A 15,775-nucleotide genomic window follows, 5' to 3' on the forward strand; every position below is an offset into this window, starting at 1 on the left:
TTGCTAAGACAACACAAAACAGTTAGTGCAAGGTTAATTCACATAAACCTAAGCACTAATCAACTCCCGGTCCGACCCGTCTCCTACAAGTCCCGCATAAAGCGCATACACAAATAAGCCTAAGTCTAGGCACCTATCTCAGGTCGCCTAAATCCCTTAGACCATGCTCTGATACCACTTGAAACAACCCAACCCGTATTCCATACGATAATTTTTTTTTATTTATACACATTTACGCGCCAATTAAATATGTAAACCATTCCACAAGTTCCATTTAAAACGTACCACAATTTAAATGTTTACAAGGCAAGAAGGCCATTAATTAAGTTTAATACAAGTTCGACCCACTACAAATGATAGTTTATAATCCAAACGACACTTCGAGCATGGTTTGGGACTAAACTATCCAAAACGTTAGGCCAACTTCCAAAAGCTCCAACGAAACATCATCAAAGGACACCTAGTGCCCAACAACCCCTTTTTCCCTATCCGCACCTGCATCTAAAAGGATAAACAACGAGAGGGTAAGCTAAAGCTTAGTAAATGCAATAATTATACACATACATATATAATATACCTACTTGCAAACACTCGAATATACATACCGAAATACATGCTAGCAACACAATTAGCTTATCATCCATACGAGGCTACCAACCTCCAATACCACAAGCTAGCATAACAATCGCATAAATATATATATATATATAACTCGAACAATATAATAAGCCTTCGCTTACAACACAAATAACCATGGTTAACCAATTGTACAAGGGAATGGTGCCCGCGAAAGACCATCGGAGTTCACAACATCCATTAGTGTACTTAACACCTCGTATCACTAACCCCCGGGTGGCATCTTAACACCTCGATACTTCACCCCGAGTGACATCTTAACACCTCGATGCTTCACCCGTCAATTACTTAGAGTGGCATCTTAACACCTCGATGCTTCACTCCGAGTGGCGTCTTAACACCTCGACACTTCACTCGTCACGTGAAACGTGGTGTCTTAACACCTCGACACTTCACATCTCACGCTACAACAATTAGATACATTATATACCTACGCATATAATTATTCCACTCACCTTAACGATTCGGTGATGATTTAATGCTTCCGTATGCTTCGAGCAAAGTACCTAGTACATAAGTACACATTTAATACACAACAAGTGGAATTTACCACCTTACTCACTCTTGAGCATTTAATGACCCAATTTGCATTAAATGGCTCAACTACATCAAAACCGCCCATAAATGGCCAAGACTCAACTTTAATCACTAAAGCTAGCGAATTAAAGTCTATTAACTTTAACTAACTCAAACTTAGGGTAATTCATACTCATTTCGCCCAAACTAGGTCAACATTACTCTTTTGACCCATTTTAAATACTTAAACTTACAATTTTAGTCAAACATGACCCATTTACAATTCTTCCTTCAATTACAAGTGCATTAGTGACTAAAAACACCATTTAACACTTACAACCCCAAATCATAAGACCAAACCCTAGATTATGGCTATTTAGGGTTTCCTTTTATCACCTAACCCAAATCCACCCATATTACCCCCAAATGGGTCTTACAAGTTTCAAATGAACCAAACCCTAGCATAAACTAATTAAAACTCAAAACATGGAGTTAGGACTTACCAACATTATCCTCTTGTAGCTAAGAACAAGGAGAACGACTTTAATTCTTGCTCCAAGGTTTGATTCACCAATCTCCACTCTCAAATCTCACTTGAAATCAAATGGGTTTTTAAGTTTTGAGAGTAAATGGATAAAGAAAAGGGAAATGGAAATGAATAAAATGGATAAGTTGTGGAGATTTAGTGCTCCAACCAGATCTAGACGTAAAATGACGATTTTGCCCTTGAACCACTTATTTTAAAAACAAAATCCGGAAACAGTTCACCCAGTGGGTCGCGGCGCGGCCTCAATTGTCGCGGCGCGGCGTTTAACGTATTTTACGAGCTTTCTTAAATCATTCCTGACTCAGATTCTAGTTATTTGTCGTGACGCGACCTCATTCTCCGCGGCGCGACATATAAAGGAAAACTCGACCCTTCTTATCATGCCTCCTGACTCTGGTTTGAGTTCAATGTCGCGGCGCGACAAAGGCTTCCGCGGCGCGACAATTGCCTTCAACTGAGCCATTCGACAACTTACACAACTTAACGATTTATTCAACTTGTAAACTATGTTTACGCTTCCTATGCACGTCTAAACTTCATATTTTAGTCTCACAAGACTTATCATCAACAAAGACTCATGCATATACCTATACACGCATATATTCTAAATATATATATATATATATATATATATATATATATATATATATATATATATATATATATATATATACATACATACATATTTGTATACATATATTTACACAATAACTAATACATAGGTCTTTTAATCATATAAATGAACAAGTTATAAGCGTACTAATAATTAAGTTTGTACCTTTAAATATGTACGGGAAAAACGGGATGTTACAATAGATTTGTCGGAGTCTCATTTTGTAAATCACAACTTTTGGTGAAAAATACTCTGCTTCCATTTCAGAAATCTGTTCACAATTAATGAAATTTCGTTATTAACCCTTAAAAATGTTCATCGACACAACTAACAATATAACAAACATGATTCCTATATTTATTTTCAAATAAAAAAAAAATAAGGTTACCAGTTGGAAGAGACACTCATGTGAAATGCCACGAAAAATTGGACGTTTTGAACAATTGGGTAAAACAGATGGCGTGAAATGCTGGCTCGGATGGCTTTTGGCAGACAATTTAAGATATCTTGTTGTTTTAATTCTTGTGTTTTGTAATCCAAACAAATGTGTGACAAAATTTGATCTTTTAACAGTGCAGGAAGCTGACTCCGTTTTGTAAATTCCGAAGCTGCATTGACTTTATCCTCTACACCATCAAAAACATAGTTACATAGTGATTGACATATATGAAATTGTGTGATATTTTTAAAAGCTTGAACAGAATATAAAAATAAAAATAAAAAACAAGAATGAAAAGAACTTACATAATTTCTGGTGTTGCCAGTCCCCAATGAACCACAAGATTGGTCATGTTTCCATGGTTAAAAGTGTTTGCCAATTTATTCTAGAGTGTAACCTGAATTGTGTCGCCGCTGCCAATTATTTTGTGCAAATGAGTCCCATTTTAATGATGAACTAGTCAAAGACCCGCGAATTCGCAGGATTTTTTTAAAAAAATTATATTAAATTAACATCGGGGCTATTATGATAGGGTTGAATATGATTGATTAATCTTGTAATTGACAAGATAAATGATATACATTTAACATCAACATTTATAAACCACAAAAATTTAATTCCTAAAACTGCTAAACAAAATTAAAAAATTGTTATACATGTATAGCTTTTTATTGGTGATTAAATGAATTCAATCTTTTTGAGTGAAACTGGAACAAATATATAAAATACTTATCTACTTGGACTATTGATCTGTTGCTTCATTTGCAGGTTCAACTTCTGCATCTTTGCCCATGACCTTCTTCGCAAAACTAACATCAACTCTCTCCACGACCTTCTACGCAAAACTGACAACAACTCCTTTATAGGGTAGAGGAAGCAATACATTAGTTTGTGACAAAAGGAATCAAGATGAAGATAAACAAATGGATATATTATATACTTCTTGTTGAAAGAAATAGTATTTTATGTTCAGCCTCATTTGATAGTCAACATTTCGCCACTGAGACAGATCTATAATTCCATGAAATACAACCACCGTGAAAATGAATCCTCTCATCAGGATAATGTCTATCGCAATTAAGGCCATATCTTTTGGAGCAACTTCTATTCCAAAAGTAAAAGAATCTCCTCTCTCCTTATTATAACAAAAGCTTAAATGTGAAATAAAATTTTAAGTTGAGCCCTCAAACTAAATCCTATCCATCAGATCAAGATAATACAATCAAATCTAACCCTTCATTTAATTCACGAAAAATAATTACTAATCTTTTTTAGGATTCTTAATGCAAAGATATTTATACCCTTACATAGGTTTAAGAGATACGTTTGAAGATCCCAAAGTATAGGGTTTCACACATACGCTTCATTGATTCCAATTACAGAATTCTACGCTTCATTAAAATGTAAGATAAAAATTCAAAAACATCAGATTGGGTACAAACTTCCAACTTTCAATTTCAGTATCAAACAATCTAAGATAGATGTACCTGGAGGAAATGTAAAACAAATGTCTAAACACTAAAAATCATTAATTTCATTATGCAAACTAAATTATATAGAAACATGATTATTGTTATATACAAATAATATGAAGATTTCCAGCCTACAATCTAGAAGCCCACCTTCTAGATATTCAAAGTAGGCAACCTTGACAACTCACATGGAAGTAGCAAAGTTGATGACGATGACGGCCGCCAACCTTCTCCGTTCACACCATTCCACCGCCATAGAATTTTTACTATAAATAGAGGTGCAAACCTCAGTTGTAAATCATCCCAAATCACTCAGAGAAGTGTAATCACAACCTAGATAGTGTGTGTGAGTTTTGAGAGTTTTTTTGTAAGAGTTTTGTAATACTCTGTAAATCTATTATTGTGAGTAATAGAGTTGTTTTTCTCTCAAATTTATATCTCCCAACGTCCAGGCGATCCCCTCTTCCTAACAAGTGGTATCAAGAGCCAGGTTAGAGACGTTGGTTGAGTTTTTGGGTCTTCTGAAGTTTTCTCAAAATTCAATTTTTAGTGTACCATTGGATTCGTCTCGTCGAACCGAGTCCAACGCAAAAAACGGCGACTTAAACGGAGTTGTAACAAGCCCAGAAAACGCGGTCAAAGTTTGGTCAACTCGCCGGAATCTCGCCGGAGAAGACGACCGGTGCCGGAATTTTCGCCGAAGAAGACGATCACTGTAGCAATTCACTGTAGTAACTGACGGTACTGTAGCAAGTCACTGTAGCAGTACTGTAGCGGTACTGTAGGAATTCTGAAATTTTACAATTTGGTTCCTGAAATTTTCAGAATTTCATTTTTGGTCCCTGAAGTTTATAAAAATTATAATTTTGCCCCGTAAGTGGAATTTAAGCCGCGAAGTGTCTATTCCACCATTTTCAACCGTTCCGGACGTAACGGTGATCTCTGTTTTCTACAATTCAACCCCGTTTGTGTTAAAAAATTATTTGTAAGGTGATAATGTCCACAGAAGAGTCAACATCATCTTCCGGAGCTATGATTATGCTCACAGCCACAAACTACACGCTGTGGAAACCTCGGATGGAAGATCTCCTCAGCTGTAAGGATTTGTTCGATCCTATTGAATTGAAGGGTATAAACCCTGATTCTGCCAAAGAGAAAGAGCGGAAGAAATCAAACCGAAAAACTATTGGTCAGATCCGTCAATGGATTGATCATAGTGTCTTCTACCATGTTGCACAAGAGACAGACGCATATGTCCTCTGGAAAAAGTTGGAGGACATGTATCAGGCCAAGACTGCTCGGAATAAAGCCCTGCTGATGAGGCGTTTAGTCAACATGAAGCTCAAAAGTGGAACTTCAGTTGCCGAGCATACCAGTGAGTTCCAGAGCTTGGTCAACCAGTTATCTTCTGTAGAGATGCCGCTTGGCGATGAAGTTCAGGCGCTACTGCTACTTAGTTCCCTTCCCGATAGTTGGGAAACGCTGGTAGTAACACTCAGCAACTCAGCCCCGAATGGCAAACTTACCATGTCAATGGTCAAGGATGCCCTATTCAGTGAAGAGGCAAGGAGAAAGGACATGGGCACAGATCAGACCCATGCCTTTGTCACAGTGAATCGGGGGAGACAGCGAATGAGTAGCAAAAATAAATGTAGAGGCAGAAGCAAGAGCAGGGGCAGGTCAGCTGATGGCAGAAAACCAACATATAAATGCCATCATTGTGGATTAGAGGGACATATGAAGAAGAACTGCTATAGATTGAAAGAGGAACAAGGTCAAAGCAGTTCACAGCCGAAGAATAAGGGTGGAGAAACATTAGTGACTATCTCTGGTGATGTAGCTTATTGTTCAACCCATGATGAGACATGCCTTCACGTCTCACGAGAAGAAACAGAATGGGTGGTAGATACTGCAGCTTCCTACCACGTGACTCCATACAAGGAATACTTCACAACATACAAAGCTGGTGACTTTGGAGTTGTGAAGATGGGAAATTCCAGTTCCGCTGAGATTGTCGGAATTGGAGATGTCAGGATAAAGACAAGTTCTGGGAACACAATCACTCTGAAGGATGTCCGCCATGTGCCAGATCTTCGGCTGAATTTACTTTCTGGGATAGCTCTCGACAAACAGGGCTATGATAGTCATTTCAGTAAAGGCACATGAAAATTGTCAAGAGGCGCTATGATAGTCGCTCGAGGACACATTTGTGGCACACTGCACAAGACTCATGTGAAGATCTGCACAGACAGTATTAATGTTGCAGAAAAGGAGGCTTCACAAAATTTATGGTACCAGAGACTCGGTCACATGAGTGAGAAAGGGTTGTCTACCCTAATAAAGAAGGAGCTTATCAATGTAGACAAGGATGCTGCACTAGATCCTTGCAATCGTTGTCTGTTTGGTAAGCAACATAGAGTCTCGTTTAATTCCTCTTCAACGAAAAAATCAGAGTTACTCAGTCTGGTACACTCTGATGTTTGCGGTCCCTTGGAGGTTGAATCAATTGGCGGCAATCGATACTTTCTGACGTTTATCGATGATACTTCTCGAAAGGTGTGGGTATATTTCTTACGGACGAAGGACTAGGTGTTCGATTACTTCAAACAGTTCCATGTCATGGTAGAACGTGAGACAGGAAAGAAGTTAAAGTGACTTCGATCCGACAACGGCGGTGAATACTCTTCCAGGCAGTTCGATGCCTATTGCAGATCATATGGCATCCGACATGAGAAGACGGTCCCACGTACCCCTCAACATAATGGTATAGCAGAAAGAATGAACCGAACAATCATGGAACGTGTTCGGAGCATGCTCAGTATGGCTAAGCTGCCAAAGCCATTCTGGGGAGAAGCAGTCAGAGCCGCTTATTATTTGATCAACCGATCTCCATCAGTACCACTGAATTTTGAAGTTCTGGAGAAACTTTGGTCTGGAAAGGATCCATCATACTCTCACTTAAGAGTATTTGGATGTTTGGCGTACGCACATGTATCCAAGGAGCTCAGGCAGAAGCTGGATGCAAGGACCACTCCATGCATATTCATAGGCTATGGAGATGAAGAATTTGGATACAGATTATGGGATCCAAAGGAGAAAAAGGTGATCAGAAGTAGGGACGTGGTGTTCCATGAAAGCCAGACAATAGAAGATATTGAAAAGCCCACAATATCTCAGAAGTCAAATGTTGCTGCTCAGGTGCCAGAGGCAACAACGGAATCATTCATGAGAAATGAATTTTCAGTGCAAGAAGAAATGCCAGAAGTAGAAGATAATGAGGAAAATGACGGTGCTGAGCAGGGGGAGCCACAACCCCATCTGCCAGACGCTCCAGCACCATCACAAGGTCAAGATGATGGTGGATCTCCTCAGAATGTTCCAGAAGTTCGTAGATCTGAGCGAGGTCGGATTCCATCGAGTAGATATCCAGAATCCGAGTACCTTCTACTTACTAAAGATGGAGAACCGGAGAGTTTTCATGAAGCAGTAACTCATAAGGATAAAGAAAAATGGTTGCTCGCAATGCAGGATGAGATGGATTCTCTGCAGAAAAATCAGACTTATGAGATCGTAGAACTTCCACAAGGGAAGAAGGCACTGAAAAACAAATGGGTGTTCAAGCTGAAAAAGGATGGCATCGGAAAAGTGGTGAAATACAAAGCACGGCTTGTAGTCAAAGGATTCCAACAGAAGAAAGGAATTGACTTTGACGAGATATTTTCACCAGTAGTCAAGATGACTTCAATTAGAGTCATACTTGGATTGGTCGCAAGTATGAACTTGGAGCTTGAACAGATGGATGTAAAGACAGCTTTTTTTCATGGAGATTTACATGAAGAAATTTACATGGAGCAGCCAGAAGGTTTTGAGGTTTCAGGAGATAACCTCGTATGCAAGCTGAAGAAAAGTTTATATGGTTTGAAGCAGGCACTTAGGCAGTGGTACAAGAAGTTTGACTCGTGCATGGTGAGTCAAGGGTACAAGAAAACTGCAGCAGATGAGTGTGTCTACATTCAGAAGTTTTCTGAAGGAGATTTCGTTGCTCTTCTACTATATGTAGACGATATTTTGATCGTAGGGAAAGACGCAACGAAGATCAACCAGCTGAAGAAAGAACTCTCTTAAGTCTTTTGACATGAAAGACTTAGGACAGGCTCAACAAATTTTGGGAATGCAGATTACCCGAGATAGGAAGAATAGAAGGTTATGGCTATCTCAGGAGAAGTATATTGAACGAGTGCTTTCACGTTTCAATATGAACAATGCCAAACCTGTTAGCATTCCATTAGCCAACCATTTCAAGTTAAGCAAGAGTTCTTGTCCCTCATCCAAGGAAGAGATCGGGGAGATGTCTTCAATACCATATTCTTCAGCAGTTGGAAGTTTGATGTATGCGATGGTGTGTACAAGGCCCGATATTGCTCATGCAGTGGGAACAGTGAGTCATTTTCTCTCCAACCCCGGGAAAGAGCATTGGAATGCGGTAAAATGGATTCTCAGATATCTTAAAGGTACAAAGAATCTATGTCTTTGTTACGGGGGAGCTAATCCAATTTTGGAAGGCTATACAGATGCGGATATGGCCGGAGATCCTGATAGTAGAAAATCTACTTCAGGATTCATTTACACTTTTGCAGGGGGAGCTGTTTCATGGCAGTCAAGACTACAGAAGTGTGTTGCATTATCCACAACTGAAGCAGAGTATATTGCTGCCGCAGAAGCTGGAAAAGAAATGTTGTGGTTAAAGCGTTATCTCCAAGAATTTGGAATCAAGCAAAAGGAGTACAAGGTATATTGTGACAGTCAAAGTGCTATAGATTTGAGCAAGAACTCCATGTACCATTCTCGTACAAAACATATTGATATTCACTATCATTGGATACACGAGGTAATTGATCGACAACTGTTGAGACTAATGAAGATCCATACAAAGGAGAATCCTGCGGATATGTTAACAAAGGTGGTGACTCGAGAGAAGTTGGAGTTATGCAGAGACATAACTGGAATGTTCGTGGATTCGGCTGGAGGGGGAGAATTGAAGATTTCCAGCCTACAATCTAGAAGCCCACCTTCTAGATATTCAAAGTAGGCAACCTTGACAACTCATATGGAAGTAGCAAAGTTGATGACGATGACGGCCGCCAACCTTCTCCGTTCACACCATTCCACCGCCATAGAATTTTTACTATAAATAGAGGTGCAAACCTCAGTTGTAAATCATCCCAAATCACTCAGAGAAGTGTAATCACAACCTAGATAGTGTGTGTGAGTTTTGAGAGTTTTTTTGTAAGAGTTTTGTAATACTCTGTAAATCTATTCTTGTGAGTAATAGAGTTGTTTTTCTCTCAAATTTATATCTCCCAACGTCCAGGCGATCCCCTCTTCCTAACATAATACACAAGTGTAATTCGAATGTTTCTCAACATGAGACAATACCGCAAATTCCCTGCTAATGGGTTAATAGATGCTTGTACTTCTTCTAGAGTCCGGCCCTTGGGTTTATGGAAGTAACTTTGCAACGAACCAAACAGTTAAGCAACACATGCTTGCGAACATGAAAAATGTTCCTGCAAGCAAATTAAAATATCCGTCAATTCCCTAAGTCGTCAAAGTCGTGTCCGCATGTTTATCGGTTTAACGGTAAGACGCATATGGTTCAACTAAGGGTGCGTTTGATTGCCTATTAATTGACAGATTCAGTACCGCGCTCCATCAAGAAGTTAAAAAATATGAAACGACCTAGGAACCAAACCATTTAACTACTGTCACGAGGCTTCCAACTAAACTCTTATTATTTATAGGAGAGATCTCGATAACAAAAAAATGAAGATAAATTTGTTGAGGCTATTTGCATAAAATAAAACATAACATGTAATACGTTCCAAGAAAGGCGTACCTCGGACATATGACCCATGGAATCCCTCCTATGCCCAAGAAAAGCATACATGATTTGTCTCGATGTATTTGAGTAACAGGATGTAAACAACTTTTTAAAACAGTTTTAACAGATAAATATTTATTTTCAGTAACACTTTAGACAACTCTCAACTCGTTACCCATTAAGAAATTTATTCATACTCGACCTTTTAAAATTAATTGTCGAGAAAATATGTTGAAATTGCCACCCCAAACGTGAATCATGAAACTGGTCGTTGCAAATTCTTACCAATCTATCGTTTTTGGAAACCATCATTGTACAATATGCATTTACGGTGTTTTGGCTTGGTTATGGTTCCTTGTGTTTTCTCCTCAACTGTACGTTAATCAACAACTTAATATGCAAATTGAAAGCATTCAAAATTTTATGTTCCCTACATCCCAAGAATCTTGCAACAGTTTCATAGTTAGGAAGTTCTTGAATGTAAACAATTAAAAGCCTCTAAATTATAACAATTAAACTAATATATATATATATATATACATATATACATATATATATATATATATATATATATATATATATATATATATATATATATATATATATATATATATATATATATATATATTTTAATTATATCAACAGTTTATAGTGGTTCCTTGTGTACTATATGGTTTAAGATAGAAATCACATAAAAAGTCCCTAAAATTACAACAATTAAAGCTTGATGCAGTGTTTTTGATAAAGCACCATAACCAATAATCATACATCGTTTCTTGGGGGGTGCGTGGTAAGGGTTTTTAAGGAGTAAGGAATGATAACGATTATTAATGAGAAAGCTTGGTTCACTATAACAAATCTAAACATAAAGAAATGAAATTTTTGATTAAAATACATACTTGCAAACTATTAATCTTAGCGATTGAAGTTGAAATAATTTTATTTATTATATACAATACTTTAGTAATTAATAAAGTTAAGTATCAAGTGTTTAAGCAAAAATATATTAATCAAATTGATGCCACTGATTTTTTTCCTACTAAATTTCAAAGAAGAGTTAGTTTTTATAGCTTGAATCCTGTAGTAACATATATCATCATTTAATACCACTTATCCATATAAAGACTCAAACTTTGCAGCTTTATCTCATTGCCCGCTTGGTTATCATCTATAAAAACTTAAAAGAAAAATTAAGAGATTACCTGAGCAAAATTCCATTGGAACGTTCATTTGATCCTTTTGTGTTTATGTGTTTTGTGAATATAACCAGCTTCTTCTCACACAAAGTGTTAGACAACACGTACATCCTATGGCCAGGCATACATTTTGTACACAAACTTTGAAAACCACCACTTTGACCTATTACACAGATAGGTACATAGTCATCAGTCAACATATTGAGAACATTCGTGATCGATTGAGATCGTGAATAATTAAGGTCACCGGGTCTTGTGCAGCTAAGGTAACTAACATCCCTCTTTGATTTCTTTGTCGAAATGCTTCGTTTGATATCTGCAAGAGTCACTTGACAAACTGAAACATGTCCAAGCCTGATCAATTAGTATTGATAATACTATTATAAGAATCTTATACTTATAAAACTCAAACCCACAACCATCCAAATTCAGGTCAAAAATCTTCACAATTAATCAAAGCACAAATGTCAATAAAGCAAAATATTTATAACCTTAAAGAGTCATAGAGGAATATTACACTGGTGTAAAGAGTGTAAAACTTGCCCACAGGCCATCTGCGGATTTTCCTTCAGAATAACACAAGTACACTTTTGTCATTGGAAATGACCTGTTCGGAAGTGTAGACCATGAGGAAGCTGATGCACATTCAAATCTATGTGTCTGATCATTTATTTATTTGATTTCTTCATTTACCAATTATAACTTTGAAGATATCACAACCTAAAAACTAACAAAATGAACCATTAATTTCAACGATATCAAATTAAAAAAATACAAACTTAATATGAACAAATGTATAAACACAGAAAATATGAAAATGAAATATCCATACAAAAAATCCAAATCAATTAGAAACTTAAAATATAAACTATGAACAAATATATGAACTCATACCTTTAAACTATTTTGGTAGGAAAGAATCGTCGATGAACTCGTATGAGATAATGAAAGAGATAGAATTTGATCATCAACTCTTATGCTAATTAGGAGTTATGATTAACAAACTTGCGTTTTTTTTTTTTTTTTTTTTTGGAGAAGATTCGAATTAGGTCAAACATCAATTGAATGCGGATAATCCTTCTTAAATTAAATCCCTTTGATATAGGTGGACAAATTAAAAGAATTGAGAAATTTATGGAAGATGAGAATAGCTTGTATGCTAAAAACGGAGTTAAAGTTTAAAAGTTACACCTTTGCTAAAACACCCAAAAGTTGTGGTGGTGGTGCTGTTATTTTAGTCGCTGTTACCAATAACAAATCTCAGCCACCAAGTCCCATTTTGAACGCCATTTAAAACCCGTTTATATTCGACCAACCCACATATGTCATATGTCATTTTAAAGCCCGTAGGGTCTACTTTCTAAGTCACTTATTAGCTTTCACCATAACTTAGTGACTTTTAACTTACGACCTTGTAAAGTAGGCCCGAGGCTCATTATTGACACTTTTATTACAATACTAAAACGTTTTTGTTGTGATGTCAAATTTCAATTTGGATGAGCTGAGCTAATGAAATTCATGTCACAAATCAAAAATGACATTTTAAACATTTAAGGGACTTCAGTTTCTTAAAACCCTACATACAGGTCAAAATAGATCCTTATGACCCAAATGGGTTATAAATTCTCATTTCAACACAAATATACCCAAACTCAATTTCAAGACAATAATCAAACACGAAGTCAGCTTAAAAGGCAGGTCAAAGGGTGGTTAACATCTCCTATCAGTATTGGATCCTCGAGGCACAAAATTAGAGAACATATATGAAAAACCTAATGATCGAAGCTTTAAATTAGAGATACTCACCCGCGATTAATGTAAGATGGTTTATGCGATGGTACTGTGAATTTGTTCTTCAGCTTGCACCAAGTTATGTAAACCCTAATAATAGAAGCACAAAACCAGAGAACATATATGAAAAACCTAATGATCGAAGCCTTAAATCAGAGATACTCACCTGCGATTAAACCTGATTTCTGCGATTGCACTGTGAATTTGTTCTTGGGAATCCGACGATAGGGATTTGGTTCGATGAATGATAGCAGTAGCTTTTTGTTTATGTAATTTTTTTTAGAAAAATAACCTTTTAGCGGTAGAAAAAAATAGAATTGTGTAGTGGTAGGATTATAAGGTTATTAAATCAATGGATCATCAATCATCCTAATGGTATCTATTAGTATTGATGCGAAGTTTACGTACAATTTTGTTCTGTGATATATAAGCCTCTCCGTTCACTTGCCTGATCGCAACTGCACATAATCTTGACCACTGTAAAGAGAATAGTTCATCATTGATATAAAATTACACATTCCCCTTGTTCCAAATAGCAAATATCATACAGTATATTTTCATTTCAGGTGACTAATTTTTAATCTCCTATTTTCTTATTAAAATTTTATATAAGAATTCAAATAAGTGCAACCATTTAGGAGATTGTTTAATTAAGATAAAGGTGAACTCAACTTATTTAGCACAAGTTTAAGCGTAATTTTAGGTAAATATATTGGTTTGATTTTAGAAAAATCTATCGGTCTGACATGTTTCATAAAAAATTTATATGTTACATATTTCGTTGACCCATTTGACTTTTTATATGCTTAATCAGCCCCACATTGTTGCATATTTTGACCCATTTGAAACATATTGTTATATGATTTAAACATACTGTTTTGACCTATTTGACTTGCTATATGTTTTGACATTATTGAAACAAATGTGCTGGTATGTCTAAAACATTTTATTTTGACGCTTTGGCATTGTTTAAACATATTGGTTAAACATATTGTTTTGACTTATTATATGTTTTAATCAACTGTGCTGGTTTGATCTGACCCATTGGTATGTTTTAAACATATTGGTTACTCCCATTCGACTTGTTATATGTTTTGAATCATTTGAAACAACAGTTAGCTTAGTGACCCATTTGAAACAATGAGACGTCATCACAAACTTTAAGAGAACTGTACTAAAATGATCATTACCTGTTGTCAAGCTTGGTTCCTTGTATTCACGATAAACTTACCAGCCTCACAACGTCTATAAACTGGATATCCTCACTGTCAAAGCGAGTGTCGTTTTTGTAAAGTGCACATTATCACTTCTTGCTGGTAAGTATGGGGACAACAATGGCTGACCATCTGGGAAACATGAACAAAGTTATTACCATGACTAAAAGTCCAAAACAAGTTGAAAATAAATTCAATTATATTAGATCTTATATGTACAAAGATATATATGTTCAAAGCTATATTTCAATAGTCTGATATGTTCGTTTAGTGAGCTATAAGTTTACGTATAACTCTATCCTTTCTATTGTGCAAAATAGATGAAGAAGGAATTGATGATAGTGAGTATGTTTTAAGTTTTTGTTGAGATATTTGATATAGTCATTTACTAATTGATTCAAACATAGATGGAAAAATATACTACAAAATAAATGAACAAATATACTACAAGTGATACTCCTTTAAAATACTTGACATAATAGACATGGAGCCAGGTTATCAAAAACCTCAGTACTGAAGCTTTAATGTCAATTACTCCTTCATTTTAAGCAGAACAGAGAAGTAGTTCTTCTTCTACTACCGACGCTTTCGTGTCAATTACTCCATTTTCAGTCAGTTGCATCACTTGGTCCATCCACAAAACCTTAAAATGAAATCAATATAATCATGTAAATATTATAACTGAAAAGCACGAAATCATGATAAAAAAGTTATCCTTTTTGTTGTTGAAAAAAGGATGAAAAAGTTAACTTTTAGCATTATACCCATATTATTACTGAAAAGCACGAAATCAGAAAAAAATGATATATACCTATAGTAATCTTTTTCTCTTGGGCAATTCATCAAACAATTTGTAAGCCGCTGAAGAAAACCCTATAATAACCAAATCAGAAAAATACATCTGGGATTAAACCACAAATTAAACCCTGAATATACACAAGAAATTAAACACTAACCTTTCACCATCACCTAATTATACCTTTTATCCAAGCTTACATAAAATAGACTGAAACTGCTAGCAGCTTCTAAGCATCATAGATAAACCTCAAAGAACATTGGATTCATCAAATTAAGGTGCACGTTGTATATTCATATTACTACTCATGAGGTCCATAAACAGTTAAATCAAATTCTGCCTCTTCCAAATTATGCCTCTTCTAAATTGATCTATATTTTGAATCAAGCTTCAATTTACCTTATCTTAAAATGTCTTGTATGAACACAAAAATTGGAAGAAAAAAAAATAGTATAACTCAATGTAAATACATTGCTTATCAGTAATACAGTTTATTTTTTGATTGTCACTAATAATTGAAAAATATTAAATGTGAAAGGTTAGATAAAATCAAACTAAGGTTCAATCACGAGATGTATTCATGTTCAATTGAACCCTAGATCAAAAAATTGATTGAAAAATAACAGATTTGAAAGGTTAGATATTGTGACACCCAGCCAAAATCGCTTGCGAGG

At 36.0% G+C, this 15,775-nt stretch overlaps 1 protein-coding gene across 19 annotated transcripts; it reads right to left on the minus strand.

Annotated features, from left to right (window-relative positions):
* Positions 1-241: 241 nt before the first annotated feature.
* On the minus strand, positions 242-15,570 carry LOC139894328 (uncharacterized). Of its 19 annotated transcripts, none has more exons than XR_011774931.1 (14): positions 15,262-15,535; positions 15,117-15,178; positions 14,812-14,948; positions 14,282-14,437; positions 13,107-13,568; positions 11,818-12,027; positions 11,548-11,616; positions 11,307-11,463; positions 3,057-3,606; positions 2,701-2,938; positions 2,478-2,583; positions 1,656-1,745; positions 1,092-1,142; positions 242-501 (listed from the first exon to the last, which is right to left on the minus strand). XR_011774931.1 is itself a non-coding variant. In XM_071877557.1 (14 exons), exons 6-9 carry the CDS (start codon positions 11,852-11,854, stop codon positions 9,703-9,705), a joined length of 372 nt encoding a protein of 123 aa, XP_071733658.1. In that variant the 5' UTR covers positions 11,855-12,027; positions 13,107-13,568; positions 14,282-14,437; positions 14,812-14,948; positions 15,117-15,178; positions 15,262-15,570; the 3' UTR covers positions 242-501; positions 2,478-2,583; positions 2,701-2,938; positions 3,057-3,609; positions 3,692-4,238; positions 9,293-9,702. The 19 variants fall into 19 exon arrangements, 2 of the variants coding, with proteins under 2 accessions (XP_071733658.1, XP_071733659.1); XM_071877557.1 differs by lacking the exons at positions 1,092-1,142; positions 1,656-1,745 and adding exons at positions 3,692-4,238; positions 9,293-9,790 and having other exon boundaries at positions 3,057-3,609; positions 11,548-11,637; positions 15,262-15,570; XM_071877558.1 differs by lacking the exons at positions 1,092-1,142; positions 1,656-1,745 and adding exons at positions 3,692-4,238; positions 9,293-9,790 and having other exon boundaries at positions 3,057-3,609; positions 15,262-15,568.
* Positions 15,571-15,775: the final 205 nt, after the last annotated feature.

This window comes from Rutidosis leptorrhynchoides, chromosome 2, assembly GCF_046630445.1.
Source record: "Rutidosis leptorrhynchoides isolate AG116_Rl617_1_P2 chromosome 2, CSIRO_AGI_Rlap_v1, whole genome shotgun sequence".
NCBI lineage: Eukaryota > Viridiplantae > Streptophyta > Magnoliopsida > Asterales > Asteraceae > Rutidosis > Rutidosis leptorrhynchoides.

Coding starts and splice junctions, on each gene's coding strand:
- LOC139894328 (XM_071877557.1), bottom strand. CDS start 11,854: ATGGCCTGTGGGCAAGTTTTACACTCTTTACACCAGT. Junction 11,638..11,817: donor TTTACACTCTTTACACCAGT/GTAATATTCCTC, acceptor GACATGTTTCAG/TTTGTCAAGTGACTCTTGCA. Junction 9,791..11,306: donor TCCAATGGAATTTTGCTCAG/GTAATCTCTTAA, acceptor ATTTGCTTGCAG/GAACATTTTTCATGTTCGCA.